This window comes from Gopherus flavomarginatus, chromosome 3, assembly GCF_025201925.1.
Source record: "Gopherus flavomarginatus isolate rGopFla2 chromosome 3, rGopFla2.mat.asm, whole genome shotgun sequence".
Classification (NCBI taxonomy): Eukaryota; Metazoa; Chordata; order Testudines; family Testudinidae; genus Gopherus; species Gopherus flavomarginatus.
In genome coordinates this window covers 169500005-169519293 of record NC_066619.1, presented here as the reverse complement: position 1 = coordinate 169519293, position 19289 = coordinate 169500005, and the positions used below count along the sequence as shown (strand labels likewise).

Here is a 19289-nt window from a genome sequence, read left to right as displayed (position 1 = left end):
TAAAATAAGTAATCCCAAATGGGAGGAATTTTGATTCCTAACTGATATGCAAAAGAAAAGCAGTCTGATTCACTTCAGTGGGACTACTCACATGTGTAAAAATAAGCACATACAAGTTTTCAGTACTGAGGCTTTGGACAGCACTTTATACAGTAGTACCATATTCATTTCCAAAGTGAAGTTCTAAACAAAGTGAAATTCACCCCGTACTGAGAGCCTGCACAAAGTCTATGCACAATCTAAGTGCTATTTTGAGAGCTTTAGTGGAAGTGAGGTATAGGCATGGTGCAGTTCTTAGCACACAGATGAATTCCCCACAATCCATGATTAGTACCACATCTGCACTGCAGAAAAACTAGTTTCACTTCTACAGTTCAGAAGACTTGTCGGCATTTTATTGTGTATATATCTTTATTATCTGGGGGCTAACATATGGCCTGCCAGGTTTGTGCCTGGAAACGAATATTTTCACCAATTCTCAAAACTATTTTCTTGATTAGTCAACTGTAGAACTTTTGGTTTTGGTCCCCCTCCTCCCCAATTCAATCCACTTTTCACTTGTTTTGGACACTGCTTTGTGTTCTGAACTAAACATCTCTATTTGTATTTCTCAAGTCAAGAAGCTCTTAGTTTATTATACATACGACTTCTAATTGGTTTGCTTTTAATGCTAAAATGGATGAGAACTTAGAAAATTAACTACTGCATTTTGAAATAACACTTTTCAAGCCTTAATATTCTATTTTGTGTGAGCAATCTATATGAATAACCATAACCCTCAAGTATCAGAGGGGTAGCCGTGTTAGTCCCTCAACCTATCAAACAAAATATTGACTTAAAGGAATACTGTTAACTTTAAATGACGACAAAAAATTAATTGATTTTTATCTTTCACATTTTCCTATTTTCCCCAATGTTCCTCCCTCCCTCTGCCACTGCTGTGTCAAAGGCAGGAAGAAAATGACTAACTATACAGGGGAACTATGAAACTTACTGTGCATTTGACAATATTATGTAGATAAAGTACACAGACATTGTTTTAAACAGATGGAATCTTACATTTATAGTGACCTTAGCTGTCACTTACTAAAGTAGTAGGTAAAATGTGACTTTTAAAGTTGATTGGCACTTAAGATTGCAAAAGCATGAAATCAGCCATTATAGTCTATCAAGTTAATTCTCCTCCCTCAAAACATTAACTTCTTTAACCAACAAACTAAAAATGGCTCTCTTATCTGAAGAAAACATGAATTTACATATAAATTTGAAGGGAAACAAAACCTAGAAAATTTGGAGGCAATTTTCATAAAGACCACGTGAAATGCAGCTATAAGTCTTCTCTGTGCAAAAGTTGTATGTTGAGGCACAGCTAAATATCATTTGCCTATAGAATTATCTGTTTCCACCTGGTGTGTGTGTGTGTTGCAAATATGTTTTCAATCAGAATAATCAATTTTTGAAAGTGGCCTTGCAAATTCTGGACAAGACCATAACACCACAAATGGCTTCTTGTCATCTCCCTGGCATCAAAATTCAGAACATACAAGTCTATATCTGGCAGTGGATGAGCCAGGAGTTAATCATTAAACAGTGAGCAGAATAAAAATGTTTGTACCATAAACTGTCTTTGTGCAGCAGCTAAAGATAGAGGAAATAGTTCAATATTTAGCTGTAGTATCTCAAAGGAGATCAGACAAATGCAGTTAGAAAATACATTTTACTGAGCATTCTATCAACAATGAATATATCACACCATTCAGCCTCGCAAATTTTTACATGCCAGGACTTTTTTTTAACATAAGTAACATGTCATTGATCTTTTCTTCATCAAAAATGTGGATAAGTAGGTGGGTTTGTGTGTGTGCACGCCTGGAATGGTGAATTTTCATTACTATATTTTGCAAGGATGTTTTTGACAACACCAGCTCCGGATAGTACAGCCTGACATGCATTGCCGGTGGTGCAAACATGTAGTAAGTGTACACAGTCTGCTTGAATAGTTACACACCTGGGTGCCTCCTATTACACCACGGTGAGTCAGCTGACCTAACACCTTTTGTGCTTCTTCAGCAATAGGAATCTGGTTTAAGTGCAGAGAAATTATCTTCCCTTCTGAAACAGAATCTTGGCTGCTAAAATTTCTGCCGTGTTTACCAAGTATGCCTTTTATCATCTGCAGATGCACAGAGTCTGGAAGGCTTTTATTCATGTCATCACTCTGACTCTCCCTAGTGTCAGCATGTGGCATTCCAAAGACATTCTCAGCACAGAAGTAATCAGTCAATTTCACATCACCTCTGTTTTGAGTTATCACGTCACATTGAGCCATGTTTTGATATTTCAGCCACTTGCTTTGTCTGTTTTGTGAAGTCGCTTTAGAAAACACTGGCTGTATAAACTCCCTTTCTCTTTCTTCCAAGTACTCTACAGGCACAGAGGTTTCATACTTCCTGTCCTCAGGCGCAAAAGCACAGACAGGAAATTCTCCTGACTCTTCATAGAAGTTGACTGTTGGAGAGCCAAAGGATTGCTGGACTTCCTCACAGTCAATTACACCTGAATAATAAACTTCTGAGTCAGGAATCTCCTCAGTGGCAGGAACAGTGATAAGTGGCATTCTTGTTCTAAGTGTGGACGGGAATCTTGAGAGGTTGCCGTTTCCTGAACAGGACTCTTCTATTCCTATAAGGCAAACACATCTTTAGCAACCTGCTGCACCAATCCTTCAGATAGTATATTAATTTTAAAGACACACAGAATAAGCGAAATATTCCAACTTCCTCATTCATCTTGATTTTTATCATGTTTGTCCTCCCAGGTAGCAAGTCCCTCATGCTGGTGTATCCTGAAGAGTACCAAACTAAATGCCAGCACTTAAATAGTCATTTCAAATGTGATTCTTATATCATTTAAATTCCTATTTTCAAATAAAAATTTAGAGGAGTTGCACTTAAGACCTATATTCTCTAAAAACTGTTTCAGTACTCTAGCGGTATAGCCTCTACTATTGCAGTTACTAACAAATATTTGGAACTAAGGGCTAGCTCAGCAGCATGCTTTCAAAAACATTATAGATTTCAGCTTTAACAGTTGCAAGAAATAAAACAATACCACAAAGTTACTATTGTCCCATGTAAAAAATAAAGTTCTGGAATTACAAGAATCCTTTTCCCAAATTCAATATCAGAAGAATAGCCCAGATGTTAACACAGTCACTAAAAGTAGGTTCGATGGAAGAAAATTTCAAAGCAGGCAAATAAAAAAGTTACTGTACTAAGGGTGAAAGCTTGGCTTTGAGCTTTTTTAATGCCTTATTATAAAAGGCATTTGATTTGTTGCAAAGTTTCTTACTGGCGGAAATACTATTTCAGAAATAAACAGAGTACAACATGGCTATAATTAACTTATATTTTAGCTAATTGCTATTTACAACTTTACACAAACACATATGAGACCTGAAACAAATGAGAGTTGAAGGAGCTTGGCATTTGCCAGGAAGCACTCACAACATTTCAGGATCTAGACATCAGTGTACAGTAGCAGGTTTATGCAATGGAACTTATTCAGTGTCACAGAACTTCAAAGCTCTGCAGGCAAAAGTAGCATAACCTGTAATTATAAAGAATATTTTTCTCACTGAAAAAATATGCTGAATTATCTTTATCACTTGGTAAATATCTGGATGTCAGGGACTTCTGTTCTTGTATGTCTATCCTATTTTCTTCACTCCTTGGAGTTGTGGACATAGAATCAGAATTCAAAGAAGGAACCTGCTGCACTGATAACACCTACATGCAAGGAAGCAATTTGAAAAGCTAAGTTAGGAAGAGAAACAAACGTGAGATAGTAAAAAACAATTAGTACTCAAAACATTGTTTACAACTACCTGAAACACTTCCTTCAAAGCTTTGAGGAGAGGCATCTAACAAAATATAATATGGATATCAGGTACTACTGTTATGACCATTATAGGAAAATAGACCTAAAATAAACAGCGTATTCACACCTTGTCGGGCTCCCAGGAAGTCCACTGTGTCAGTCCCAAATTAAAATCTGAATGAGAAGATGTTGTAAAATTCAACATCACTGCTGGGGGAAAAAGGAAAGACAACATTCAGACAGAATAATCATTCTGGGGGTCAGTCATTATTACTTCACATTTACTTACGAGATGCACTGGGGACTGAGTCTTCAATAAAGTCACATTTCTTTTGAAAATTATCTTCTGTAATAAAGTTCCGATCATCTTCTCTAAGACTTCTTGAGCCTGGGGACTTCAGAAAAAACTAATTTTATAAAGCTGATAAAATATTATTCATCTTTCAAAATTTTCATTTTAAATGGGAAGACCTCATTTCCAATCAAAAACTTTCAATCAAACAAAATATTTTGCCCTAGCAATGTTGCAGGTCTGGAAATAAGACATATAAGTGGCTTTTCTCTAGTTTCTTCAGTACTGTAAGGGACACTGTTCTGGAGAAAAGGATGGCACAATATTCCAGGAATCTGAGACCAGATATCTAAATCAGGACAATATAATCCAGACAGATTTTTTTTCCTCTCTTTGATTCAGGACTCTGAAGTACATCATACTGTAACAGGACTGGGCAGTTACAGATGCCACTGTCAAGAACAGATCAGAATAGAACGTTACACTCCTGATGCCCCCAAATGCATAAACTGTAAAAGGTTGTTTGCATTCCTCTTGGAGGATGGTATTCAATTTAATGCCCCATGTACAAATGTGTGTGTTTCACTGAACAGAGACACTGATTAAAATTAGAAATTCAGTCTTATAAACTCTTACTCATATGAACAAGGCCTCCAGCAAAGATTTCTAGGATCACTACTCATTAATTATCACTCTTTAGCAAACTTTGTGAACACAAACTAACTTTTTTAGTTCTTAGTGATTTTGAGATATTTATGGTGGCTTTAATAGCTAATTCTCCTCCTAAATGTTATTTTCACATGATGTTTTCTTGGATTAGACTAAGGAAAGGCAACTAGAACAAACCTCATTTTACCTGTATTAAGCCAGTCACGACAGAACTGCTTGATAACTGGGGTGACAATAAACAATTGTCTGTTGTGAGGCTTTCGTGCTCAACCGTATCTGGGTATTGATTCCATTCTAGCTGTGAGTAGGGTAGTCTCATCACTAACTCACTAGTGGCTGATCCTTGTACCTGGTGCCCTTGAAATTCAGCAGGCTAGACAACATATTGTGATTATTAAAGCAAAAACTGTTTAGCAACAATCTATAATCTGAAACAGATTATCTGTAAATATAAAGGAAAAAACACAATTGGTTTGCTCTTACAATACTGTATAGGGCAAGCATTAACTCATATCTCTGCAACTAAGCACAAACTATTTTCCACATATTTAATTCAACAGAAAATTGTGACACTCTTCTTCCATTTACTGAACTATGAATTTGCAATCCATAATAAACTGCATACAGAAAGATACATATTAAAATGCAAACAAATCGGGAGGCCTAAGATGAATGTTTAACTATTTTTGATTGGAACTTTACTCAGCATTCTGTTGAAAATGGTGAACCATTATCTTAAATTTTAAAGACATATGGCATTGTTAGCTCTTGAACTCCTTAGACTGTACCTTTGATTGGTGGTCAAAGGTTCCCTGGCCTGGTACTAGAGCTCGGAAAGCAGCAACAGATTTCTCTACTTCATTGTTCATGGAAGATTGCTGGATACAAAACACCAAGAGCAAATTGGTCAGATAGTGCGATTGGTTATTCTGTACAGTCACTTTTGCAGAGGAGGACCTATTTTGGCTTGAAGTCAGAACTTGCTTCATGGAAAAAGTCCTGAATTCAACAATTAACCCATATATAGAGCTCAGGATTTTTCTGGCAGCTAATATGTCTATACACTGTATACCATGCCCACTGTTTGGAAGCAGAAAACTTGTGGCCCCACTGTTGGCTAATTGTAGTACACAACTGCTATGGGAAGAAACAGAAGAATGTGCTTAGAAAGATGCCTATTTCTGACAGTTGGAAGAATATGATAAATTTTAATTCTTGAGGGTTAAAGCAAAGGGCTAGTAACAGTACTAGAGAACATCAACATAATGCAGGCAGGCACTGAGAAAATGTCATCACACTGTCTGACCATGAACCTCAATCCAAGCAAGCACTAGAGCTCTTAGTAAAGTATCCTAGAAAGCAATAAGAGAAATCTTAAATAGTGAAAGTTTAAAAAAAAAAACACCCTGGGGAAATAGCAACAACAAAAAGATATCAGTGATAATACCGGGGGAGGATAAGATAGCAGCATACCATCGCAGTGGGAATAGGCAGTAAGTATTTTGGAATAGGAGATACTTAATCCCAGATTCTGCTCCACAAGAGATCCTTTAACCATTTTAAGAAGATATGGCACTTTTTTTCTTCAAACAGCAGTGGGACCACTGAGGGCAACCGTTACCCATCTTTTTGGGCTGGCCCTATTTCATCATGCAATAGTATCCCATTAAAGATTCTGGCTATGGAATTATTAGCAACAAAAAAATCACTGAGACCGCTTTGCCCAGATGGGAATAGTCCATTGCAAGAGAATGGCTGATGGATAAGAATGTAGGAAATAGGGCAGTGTATGAAGAACCTTAAAGAAATACTTATCAGAATGATTGCAGCAAGCAATGTTATGACTGTCATTATTTTTAAAATGTAATCGCGTTCTATAACATTTTGCTTTTGCAGCTTCCCCATTGTAATTTCCAAACACCACAGAAAATATTCACTTGTAGGCCCAATTCTGCACTCCTTACTGGGTAAAACTCCCATTAATTTCTTACTAAGGTGGACAGGAACTTTATCAGAGGAGTGTGGGTAACTATCATTTGTTTTACAGCACTCAGAAGGGTGCCAGGAACCTCCTAGTACAGACAGACAAAATAAATGTGCTGCTGTGCTTAACGCCTTACAATCTAGTTTCAGGCAAGACAGAACAAGGCAGGCAACTGAACAGTAGAATGAGGAGGATTACATGAACAAGATCACATGGTTAGCCACTAAAGGCATGTGAGTAGAATGATGGAACAATTGTTCTTTAAGTAGTCCTTGTGTCTCATTCAACTCCAATTTTTGAGATCTATGTGTGTATACATGTCATTTCAGAGCAGAAGCATTCAGTACATCATGTTAAAAGATCATAATATAAATGAAATGACTTTTTTTAAATATTGAAAGAATTTTGGAATTTGTGTGTAGAATATTTCATTGTTTGGGACTGAAACAAGAAGTGTGGCCCTACAGGGTCAAAGAACAAACTGGTAAATTAATAATATTCTCTCCCTTTTACCATCTCACCCTACAAAAAATTAAACTTTAACATTATTCTGCCATCACTGATTTATTTGGTTTGATTTTTTTAAGGCAATAATTATTCAAGAGGGGAATTTTTACTAATACTATCATAGCTCATCCAAACTAAGGCCCCAATCCTACACACACACTCAAAACGTGTAGCGTTAAGTATGTGAGTAGTCCAACTGACTTCAATATAAATATTTAAGTGCTTGATTTTAAACCCAAGCATTAGTATTCTCAGGTTTGAGCATAATATACTTACCAAGGAAAAAACACATTTATTTTTAAAGACAATCAACCTGTAAAGGTTTAAATGTTTCATCCACTGTAGATAAAATGTCATGCTGATTTCCTTGCAGAAGCAATGGCATATGTGCAAGTAAAAATGGTGATTATCTTTTGTGTTTATTTAATCCTTCTATATGAGATTTCAGTGGTTTTTCAGGTGTCTAGTTTTCACTGCAGTTAAACTGAACAAAATATAGTTCAGTTTAAAAAAAATCAAATGACATTTTCACCTATTTTGTAGACTGTGTATACAGGAAAAAATTGAAGCAGTTTTTCCTAAAATACCTTAGATTAACTGTGATAGGAAGAGCAGAAGTTCTGACTACATTTACAAGAAAACTTGAAGTTATTACTTCCCCATTTAAAAATTAAACTCAGTAGGAACCTAAGAATCACCATACTAGATGGGATAAGTGATCTATCTAGTCCTGTGTCCTTCCCCCAGAAGTGGCCAGATGCTCCAGAAGGTGTTAAGAAACAGTTACAGAATAACCTACGCAAAAGAGAAGTTTCTTTCTAATACTAGGCATACTGTGGTTGGCTTATCCCTTGAAGATGTATCACTATTTATGGTATTGAATACAACTCTGAATATTTTATATAAATGTCCTGATAAGCTCTTAACCTCAATAATATAGTTCAAAATGCAAGATCAAGCACTTAGGGTCTAATTATGAGCATACAGTTTTATATCAGAAATTCTTATCAGTTGCAAGCAACAGAGAAGAGACTTGGGTCTGTAGGTTGATCCCAAGATGACTACAAGCCACCCATGCAGCTGTGAAAAACGCAAATGCAGTCTCAGGACGTATTGAGGCATTTCCAGCAGAAAGAGAGAAGTCTCAATGCCATTATACAAGACACTGTTAAGACCGCATTTGAAATACTGTGTATAATTCTGCTGATCCATATTCTAGAACAGTAGTTTTCAATTTTTTCATTTGTGGACCAATAAATTTCAAATGGAGATACGGACCCCTTTGGAAATCTTAGAGATAGTCTGTGGAACCCCAGATGTCCACAGACCATAGGTTGAAAACCACTGTTCTAGAAAGATGAATTTAAACAAACAGGTGCAAACAACAGCTGCTAGGATGATCAGGAAAATGGAAGACATATGAGAGACTGGAAGAGTTTGGCTTATATAGTCTAGCAAAAAGAAGACTGAGAGGGAATACGATTACTCTTTATAAATACATCAAAGGAGTTAGTGCCAGGGAGATGAAGAGCTATTTAAGCTAAAGGGTAATGTTGACAGAACAACAAATGGATATAAACTGGCCATGAACAAATTCAGGCTGGAAATTAGGTTTCTAACCATCAAATGTGTGAACTTCTGGAACATACACATAATAGGTATTGTATGGGCAAACAACTTCATTAGTTGTGAGAGAGAGCTGGACAAACAGGGTTGCTTGTGATGGTACAAGACAGAGGTCACAATCCCTGGGGCTCATGTCCAGTTTGTCTTATGTTCCTTAAAGCTCATGTTTCATGGCTTCAGTCAGCTACCAGGTGTCGGGAAGGTTTTTTCCCTTCTGTGTACTCTGGGAGGTGTGTTTTGTTGTTTTTTTTTTTGTCTTCTTCCCTTGAAGCATTAAGGATTGCCACGACTGGAAATAGGACATTGGACAGGAAGGCTCAGGGATCTGAATTGACACCAAGCATTCTCTCTCTCTCTCTGATACTTGGGCTGGCTGGTTCTTCATATGCCCAGGGTCTAAGTGATTGCTATACATGGGTTCAGGAAGGAATCTTCCTCCAGGTCTGATTGGCAGTGACTGTGGGGCAGATTTCGCTTTCCTGTGCAGTGAGTGGGGGTGGGTCACTTGCTAGGATTATCTGGGTATCTCTCTCAATCATTTCCTTGTCATTGTGAAGGTCTTGGGCACAGCACAGGTGTATCTCAGTTCCTCATATTCTCAGCTTGTGACACATAAGTCTAGTCTTCTGTGGCTGTAATTCTATGGTCTAATTTTGGATGTTGGGTTTAGCATGTGGGTGGTGTTGGTAGCCTGATATACAGGTGGCAGGACTAGATGGTCTGGTGGTCCCTCATGGCCTTAAACCTTATGCGTAATATATTCTGGCAATGAGAACCACAGGTTAACGATGTGTTGAATTAAAAGGTATATTACATTATTTGTTTATATTCCATCCTTCAGCTCAACCATTGTGGTGTCTCAAAGCATCAAGTGGATTTAAGGAGCAGCATGGAAGCTGATTTTATTTTGTACAGGAATATGTACATGAAATTAATTACCAACACTTCAGGAGGGCCAAAGTACAAATAAGAGGTCTGCATATCTTCTGAATAAGACACTTCAGCTAACTGTTGCCTAGCTACAAAAAAGGAAAAACATAGTAAGTCTTAGTTACAATTTCAATTCAATCAGAAAAAATTTGAACACTTACAGTCTGCTCCTGCAACCCTTACTCATGTAAGTAGTTATCCCCTGAAGTCATTGGCCCTACTCATGGAAATAAGATATTCAGGTTTGGGACACGTTTAAGAATGTTGCTACCAAGTACCAAAAACTGCATAAGGTATTTTATCACACATACTAATTGCACACATTTATGTCACTGTTGTATATAAAATAGTCAGACAGTACCACTCCAAAAGAGGCTGATACACTATTGATACACATTAAAATCCGCAAATTACTGCAAGAGGTCCTCTGGAGCTGTTACTATTTCATGGCAAGAGCACCAATTTCTTTAAAAACCAGTTCCTAGGCTATTCATTGGTCATATATAAGGGAAAAAAAATCCAGAATAATACCCTATCCCTGAAGACATTGGCAACTGCTCATAGAAGTAAAATTAAGCCTATGTCTCAGTCTTTGAAGGATGATGACCTTACTAATTAATATTTTTCTTCATTTAGTTTTGATATCAAAACAAGTGTATGAAAGTTTCACATAGGAAGAGTCAAAAAAAATTGATTGACAAAAGATCCTAACATCTTTGGAACTAATCCTGTGTCAAAACACTCAGCTTCCTTTAAAAAACAAAAAACCCAATTCTTTTAAGGTAACTAGTTGTTGATGGAGGGTGGGAGGATGGAGTGGAACTCTGCAAAAGGAATTTAAAAGGACATCTACATTAACTGAAAACTGCCAAAGTAACATTTTCAAATATCTAAGGAGCTACTGCAAAAAAAGAAAAAGCTTAGAGCCTACTTAAACAATATTTAGCAATATCCTTTTTAAATAACTTAAAACAAATTTAAAATTAATCAAGGCCAACAATTACAGTTGTTGGCACTAGAGGCTTGATAGTTGCTAAAGTAGTTAGCATAAATTCCTTTTTTTGGCTGGTTATACCCTATGTCTTTTTTTTTTTAATTATTTTTCAGATTGTTATACCACACTTTTCAAATTAGCATCTCTGATTCACCACTGAGTAATCATGTTATCAGGGCCCACTGCTAGAATGGGAAATCTGAAATAAAATTGCAATATACAACAGATTGCTTTCAGACAGCTCAAGTATGTATTTTCCTACCTGGTTATACATTTTCCAGGAATTACATCTGTTCACCCAGTTGTAAGAGTTTCCTAATTTCCTCAACTCCCACTAAGTTCAGAATTGATCCCCTTTACGTGTTTTCAATTACATATGCAGGGTCTGATTTTTATCATTTTAAATCTTTGTTTTATATACAAATGACAACAGCTTGAGGAAAACTCTTGTTTATTTTAAATCTCAAAATGGGAGGAAGCCATCTTCAAAAAAATCTTACTTCTAGAGGTTGTTCTCCCTTCACATGTTGTACTGTTCACTCTAAAAAACATATTGGACAGTATTTAGCCCTAATTAGTTTAAATTGCAATGCACAAATAACTGCAGACAGAATTTGGCTCATTATCAGATTATTTTCAATTTTCTTTCAATGATTTTAACATTCTACTTTGATAAAAATTGTCAAATTTCAGTGCTTACGAATTAACATGTTGAGAAATCAAATCCTTACCACAGACTAAAATGTTAGAGGGGCCCGCTCCCAAATCCACTGAAGTCCGTGTAAAGACTTGAATGAGCTTTACATCAGGCCTAAGAGCCTATTTACTCTAGCCAATAACTGTGATGTTAACTAATTATCAATAAAAAAATGTTACTCTATTTGTCTTCTGCCGTTCTGAGTAACAAATCATCCATCTTCAATCCTTTTATATTCTAGCTGTTTCAGCATTCTCTGGCTTGGGGTGGGGGAGTCGACCTCCAACTTTCATGCAATAATGAAGCATAACATTCTACTTAGTTACTATTACTGTAATCATTTTTTCTACAGACTCTGTTAAATGAATTGTCACCACCAAACTAATTCATTTTATATTCCTTAAAGGGCCCAATCCTATATCCACTGGAGTCAATAGCAAAATCACATTGTCTTCAGTGATGCAGGACCAGATCCTACTTTTTTTTTTTTTACAGTTAATTTCAGCTGTAAATTTTAATATTAGTGAAAGTTACAACTAGCAGTTCTGGAAACTGAAGCATTCTATGTAACTACAGAGCAGGTACAGTACAAAGTGATAGTGCAAGCTTCTCCCACAGTACGTTTCAACATGACCTAAAGTGATGACTTCCATGGTTGAAAGGCAGTTCAGTCTCCATGCCCATTCAATCCTTGTCTCCTCAGACTAGATAAAAATAAGTTTTTGTTTTATTATCTATGCCACGATACTCATGGAGAGTATAAGATATCATCTGTAGAACATATAATTCAGTTTTCTAACTGGAAATACCTTTTTTCAATAGAATGAAATCTTTATGGGAAAATAAAGCAGCCAGGTCAAACACTAATATAGAAATCAAATATTTAAAAATTAATGTCATAATCCAATGTCAAATGGAATTTGACCTAACCTTCCAATTCTTCAGCTGGTTCACTTTTCTCTTTAGTAGTCTCTCGTTGATAAAGCAAACCATTATTGTACTCCATCATTTGTAAACTTTCTAATGCTGTCTTATGTTCAGTCAAAGATCTTAAAAGAGTAATGCCATTTGCCAACTGAGGAAGCCCTGATGAATTACCAATTTGAGCCAAGTGTTTCAAGCAATCAGTTCCCATTCGTTCACCTTCCCTGGCTTCATGGATGGAAGGCATGATGCTTGATCCATTTTCAAACTCAGTTTCACCTATTCCGGCTTCCTTTGAAGTTGAATGCCTTTTTGTTAAAGGGTAAGTGGCAGTTCTGGAAACCGGAGTATGTTTTTTATCTAATGTATCAAATGCAGTACAATATTTACCAGTAATATACTGGCATAGGTCATCAGAATTGCAAGCCTTTAGTGATAAGGCCTGTAAAGGACTAATTGGTTTCATGTCATCATCACTAGCACCTAAGTAATTTTCTAAAGTACTATCCTGGGAATTTGTGCCTCCAAGATGTAGAACATCTTTTTCAGGATTTTTGTCCATGACAGAAGTCTGTAAAGTAGCAGGAACATATGAAATAATTTCAGTTTTCTCAAACTTGTTGTTCCTAGTATCACATTCATAGTTACTGACTCCACTGTGCACAAAATCATTAGAGCACTTTTTATTCACTATTAAGTCACTAACGGTACACACTGGAGATAAATCAAGGCCTTTCTTACTGCTAGTGGTTTCAGTATTTAATGTACTTGCATTCATCCCTTCTACTATGTTATCAGCCCCTGACTGTCCCAGTTCAATCAAAGGAGTTAAAGCATCTTTCACACTCTTGTCACAACCTTCACAGGTTTCATTACCAAGTTTTAATGGCAGAGACTCTCTGATCTCATTATTGTCTCTCTCTCCCAGCACTGTTGAATATTTGACAACTCCTTCCTTATTACTATGCAGCATTACTTCACAGTTCCTATGAACCCTCCTCTCACCATTTTGTGCCATAGCTCCCTTTGTCAAGCATGCTGAACCCTGTGAAAACATGTTACTTTCACATACTTCTTTATCTTCTGTGTCACTAAAATCAAAAGCATCCAACAGATTGAAGTTAATCTCCATGAACTGTTCAGCTTGATCACTAACATCTTCACATACAGTTAATTCCTCATTTATAGCTCCAGAACCAGCCCATGTTACATGACCAGAAATCCTAGACTCATTAACTACACTTGCTGAATTTATTCTTGGCAGAGGTTCACTTTGTGACTGAGCAGAAGAAACTTTTGAATCTTTAAGACTCTCAGTTACTACATTTTCATTGGATTTGGGGAGATTTGTTTCAAAGGTAATGGACCCATTTGTGCTTCTAGAATAAACATCTTCTGAAGATGAGACAAATTGAATGTTACTCTCTTTATTTATGTTTGATTCAGATAATACACAAGTATTTGGCTGATCTTTGCCTAAACTTTCATTAATAGTTGACAGTTGAGTTGCCCAGTCAGTTCTACTGGATGCAGATGCTTGAGAAACTGTTTTACAATCCCAGCTGTATTGCCTCTCATGATCTGTTAGTTCCATGCAACTGTAATTTAGCTCTTTTTCAACAGGCTGCACAAAGGCTGTCATGAACCATGAAGCCTTTGGGTTGTAAGGGTCTTGTAAATCCAAACCTAAATTACTTGTTTTGTCATGTTTCCTTACTGTAACTTCTTCATCACAAGATGGTTCAGCCGAATTTGGCAGCATATATACATCCCAATGATTATTAGTTATAGTTTTCTCAGTAGTATACTGGTGCTGTATATTCTTGGTGCTTTCTCTGTCAGAGTTATCCATATGTCCTGATAGAGTTTCACTCTTTCGTTTAAATAAAATGCCTGTGTTTTCTGGTGGCTGACATCCAGAAAAACACTCTGTGATTTCAGAAGGTTTTTGCTCTTTGCACAGTTGTGTTGGCTTGGATTTCAGAAGTGCTATAATCTGTGCTTTGCTCCTGAGGTTCTGTGAGACTGCCACACCACTGATTGTCCGACAATTTGATTCCATCTGTCCAGAAATGGAGACGCTTTGGTTTCTATTATGTATCATTTCTTTGGGAATGCCAATATAAGAAGTGGAAACCAGTGAGGAGACAGACATACCGTCTCTATCGCTACTTGTGCAAGCATCATTAGAGTGTGATGGTAAATTAGTTTCTGCATCCTTCTTGCAAGTAGTAGAAAATAAAGGAGAGGTGATATGCAACTGAGAAGGAAAGGAAGACTGAGACCACTTGGATGTAGGGGATATTATTGCTGCATCATCTTCCACTGGCATCATTTTCTTTTCAACTTGACGTGGCCCTTGGAAGCCCTAAGAGAGAAGTTTTTTATTTTAATCTTATTCATAAATCAGCTTTTGAAATTGGAACATAAACAGTAGAAAGCAACAGGGCATCTATTATGCTGCATGTTATCATCAAACAATTTTAACACATTCATTGAACAACCCAAAATTACGATTCTTTTGTATTGCACCCTTAACAGCAGCAATGCTGCTAAACGTAACAAAACCAGGGAAAAATAACTCTTGATAATATTAAGAGTATGCCTTACAGTCCCCAAAAAGCACAAAGAAATGTATCGGTACATTTAATACTAAACTCTGGCATTAATCCACTCTGTTCTCATGCACTGCAACATATTGCATTATTGTGCAAACCATGTAATGTTTTGAGCCCCTCTAGAAAAAGGTGTTAAGAGAAAAATTGATAGATATTTAAGAATAATGGTATGAACAGAGACTGCTGAAATATACATGCATAAGAATTCACAGAATATGTATCAAAACAATACACATGCTTACATGGGCTGAGCAAGGTAGTTTTGTTCATCTGCGGGATTCATTACATATATTTTCTTTCCAATACACCTTACCTATTTTATTTGTACTACCCAAATACGTACTAATGCATCCTTTGGAAGTTAAATAGTCTTAATTAATATTTTAATGTTAATGTCCTGTAACTAAACAAAATCTAATATGCTGGAAAGCTGGCTACGATGATGACATATTTAGTGTGAATTTAACAAGTCACAGATCTAAACAATATACTTATATTAATGTAAAAGCACCAAAGAGTCCTGTGACACCCACGAAAGCTCATGCTCCAATATGTCTGTTAGTCTATAAAGGTGCCACACGACTCTTTGCTGCTTTTACAGATCCAAACTAACATGGTTACCCCTCTGATACTTATATTAATGTAGTTTGCTGCCGAGAATTATACTCATGCATTTTATTATCTCCTTATCTACACACACCTCATTTGATTTCATTCCAATGGAGCTCCTTACTTACATCCCCAAAACACAGACTTATTCCTTGGATAAGCAGAAAACACTAAGGAAGACACTAAGCTGGATGCAGTTGCAGGGAATATACAACCAGGAGGAGAGAAACAACTCAGTAATTTGAAATATGTTTTCCCTGACACTAGTGCAAATTAAGAGGTTCCATTAATGTTTTAAATTGTGTATGAATATCAAATATACATAAGAAACAAAAACAGACAGTGTGTTTCCTTTTCAAGCCAACAGGTAGATGTGGCAGAGATAGACCAGTAGGCTTCAAACGATTTCTGTTCAATATAGGAGCTTCTGTTTTCTTTGGCAGCTCACTACGACAGTTTTCAGTAACCTTTGCTGCTTCAATTGTGATTAAATATTGATCGCTTTCTAAGTCATCTCCAGGTTTCACCTAGACGAGACAAAGAACAAAAGGGGCTGTGTGTAATGGCCAGTGAAAAAATGACCATTTATCCTAAATGTTGCAAAACGTATGCATACCGAAAGAATTTTTGTTTACAATATTGTCAGAAATGAAACTATAACGCACAACATTCACTCTATCCTGGATAACTGGAGCAGACTAGCTATGAAAACAAACATTAGCCCTTGGTTTCAAATTATTGTATAGGTTCTAATACAAAAACTCCAATTTGCTCAGATTATTGAATACTGCAATTTAAAAGAATTAAGCTTTTAAACATCTAGCTCCTTGGATCATAATTATTTATATAGGTCTATCAGTGTTTGGCTGTACAATAACTCAGTAGTACCAAACAAACAAGCAGCTCTCCACCTCAAGAGCTTGCAACATAAAAAGGTACTATACAGATCAAAATCAAACATGTAATGGTGAGAGTACATTGCAGTTGTAATGCTTTTTAGACTAGGTAGGTCTATGAATGGTGGGGTTTTTTTTTAAAGAAATGGTGTGAAAGAATTACATACTTTAGTAGGAGGATATTCCAAGAATAGTGGGTTGCACAACCCCATGCAGTGAAAACTTACTGTATATTAATATTCTTTATCCACCATTGGCACATTTGTCAGTTATCCACTGTACTCAAAATCTGCTATGTACTGCTTTACATATAGTGACATACAAACAACCTGTCCAGATGATTGTTTTCTAATGTAATAATTTAACAGCTGCAAGGATCAGAACATTAGCAATCACAAGCTAGACAAAACTGTAGAGTATGGAATTGTGGATCATGTGAAGATAAAAGATGCTGCCTCAAATTACTTATCCAAACAAGGATAAAAGCTTTTAAATGATAATAAAAAGATACCTGAGATTTAACAAATACACTCTCCAAACATTGTCCTCTGTCATCAAATAAGGTTGCCTGTATTAAAATAGGATAATTTTAAACAACAATTGTGTTTCAAAAAGCAAATAGTGACACAAATAGAAGCTGCAAGAGTAGTACCATATAAGAAACTCTAATACAGTATGATACTGCATTAAACCTGAATTCTTCACCTTATATCCTCTAATACTGGTCTTCAAAACTCCATCTTGCCATATTTTTGATTTCTTAGTCTTCTGATGAGTGTACAAGACCTTATTTTAAAAAATGTAAACAAATTATTTACGGTGGTCATAGACACATATTTGAATTTTATGTACAATTTTAAATATAAGACTCACAGTAAACTCCTGACAAGCCATTGCTTAGGTGAAACAAAGCAATCCAAAGGCTTACTGCAGGTATTCAGATCTTCACACTACCCAAAAGAGAGAAGGGCATATTTAGAATTCAACTCAGCTGCAATGCAAGTGTGTCAGACAAAAAAGATACACATCCAGTCTTTCCCTATAAGGGAGTGGGAAGTAAGACGTGGCAAAATCTTGGGGGGTGGTGCTAGTGAAGGAATTTTGGCATTCTAAAGACTCACACGGTGAAAATAAGCTAACAAAAATTATTAGCAAAAGTAGCATTTTTAGTACATAGGAAGAAGAGGTCTAATTTTTAGAGGTGCTGAGTATCTTTAACTCCTATTCATTTTAATGGAAGCTCTGGCTGATTGATTTTTCAGAGATGTGCCAATATCAATTAATATTTACACACTATGAAAATTAGGCTAATAATTTTCAAACAGAAAACATATCTATTACTAACAAATTAACAAAGATTTTTCAAGTCCCTAGTGATTTGGTGGGGCTTCATTTTTGGATACCTAATTTTAAACACAACAAAAGGGCCTGATCTTCTGAATGTGCTGAGTACACATACTGCAAAATCAAGCCTCTTTTCAGGTGTCTCAAGTTGGGCACCTAAAATCACTAGTCACCTATGAAAATCTTGACCTAAGGCAGTCACCAGTAATCAAAGCTTTATATAAACATTACCTCATATTCAAACATTGTGACACACCAAGAGAGTAGAAAAGTAACTGTTAAACATCATAACTTGTATTGAAGTGTAAAGACTCGCACTTACATTGGGATCTTCATCATCATTACTAATTGCTGACACTTCAATTAAAACAACCCCAGGAACACAGCTAACACTGGCAATTGCTCTAACTTCTTGAAATCGCTGGCTGGCTCTGTAGACAGCAACATAAGTGTTTAAAGGTAATCAAACATAAGAAAAGGCATATGGCAGGACATAAAACATGGGAAAGCTGTAGAGATTATAGAAAAAGATGACTAGACTATTAAAAATAGCTGAAGGGATAATGAGAATATTCAGTATATTTTAACATTTGGAGTAGTAGAGACAAGTTGAAAAATCTCATAGGATAGTTTTCTAGTTGGTCCGAAAAAGGTATTTTTGAAAAATCATAATATGCCGATTATGATGTTAGCAGATAAACAGATATTAAATTAGCATATATTTTCTTTCTACATAAATGTCTTTACAACTGAATAAAAAACATGTATTAGAAGATAAAATATATTCATGCTTTTTCTCATGACAATGTTTCCCAAGCTGTACTACCTTTTTTATTAAGAATTCCAGTTTTAAAGTGTCTTGTCTTTCAGCTTCTTAAATTCTACACACTCACCACAAGGTGTCTCAGAACCTTTACTATAACTTTATTCTTCTCAGTCTTGGTACTGTTTAGAGAGGTGTATGGAAAATCCTGTTCCCAACTATGCAATTCACAGATTCTGTGGCCCATCACCATTTGTGGAACAATACAATACCAGAAGAGAAGTCTGCACTTTCCCCTTACTTGAGCTAATAACAGTGCTAGATCAAGCTATTTACACAAAGATGATTACTTAAGAGCAGAATGGGAATTTTCAGATAGTCTTCATCTCATCCCTAGTTACAAAATAGGAAAAAGAATAAGAATGGAAATTATAGAATCTGTCAGTCAACAGGTGGGTATCATGAATCAGCATTTATGTTGCACTCCCTATCAGCATGCGACCCAGGGGAAACTAATGATTAGAGCCTTGTACAGTTACAAAATGTATATCTGCATC

At 36.2% G+C, this 19289-nt stretch overlaps 1 protein-coding gene across 3 annotated transcripts in view; it reads right to left on the bottom strand.

Annotated features, from left to right (window-relative positions):
• ZGRF1 (zinc finger GRF-type containing 1) overlaps positions 1–19289 on the bottom strand; it is a 56918-nt gene that overhangs the window by 36003 nt on the left and 1626 nt on the right. For 2 of the 3 annotated variants that reach the window (XM_050943977.1, XM_050943976.1), the window contains exons 2-15: positions 18292–18400; positions 17499–17575; positions 17331–17411; positions 17137–17193; positions 16071–16256; positions 12509–14870; positions 9897–9976; positions 5629–5718; positions 5028–5213; positions 4169–4274; positions 4007–4089; positions 3887–3922; positions 3638–3788; positions 2009–2682 (exon numbers count right to left, since the gene is read on the bottom strand). In XM_050943977.1, the coding sequence (XP_050799934.1) occupies positions 2009–2682; positions 3638–3788; positions 3887–3922; positions 4007–4089; positions 4169–4274; positions 5028–5213; positions 5629–5718; positions 9897–9976; positions 12509–14870; positions 16071–16256; positions 17137–17193; positions 17331–17411; positions 17499–17519 (4113 nt within the window). In that variant the 5' untranslated portion in view covers positions 17520–17575; positions 18292–18400. The remainder of the gene's footprint in view (positions 1–2008; positions 2683–3637; positions 3789–3886; positions 3923–4006; positions 4090–4168; positions 4275–5027; positions 5214–5628; positions 5719–9896; positions 9977–12508; positions 14871–16070; positions 16257–17136; positions 17194–17330; positions 17412–17498; positions 17576–18291; positions 18401–19289) is intronic. The other variant, XM_050943978.1, reaches the window with a different exon arrangement.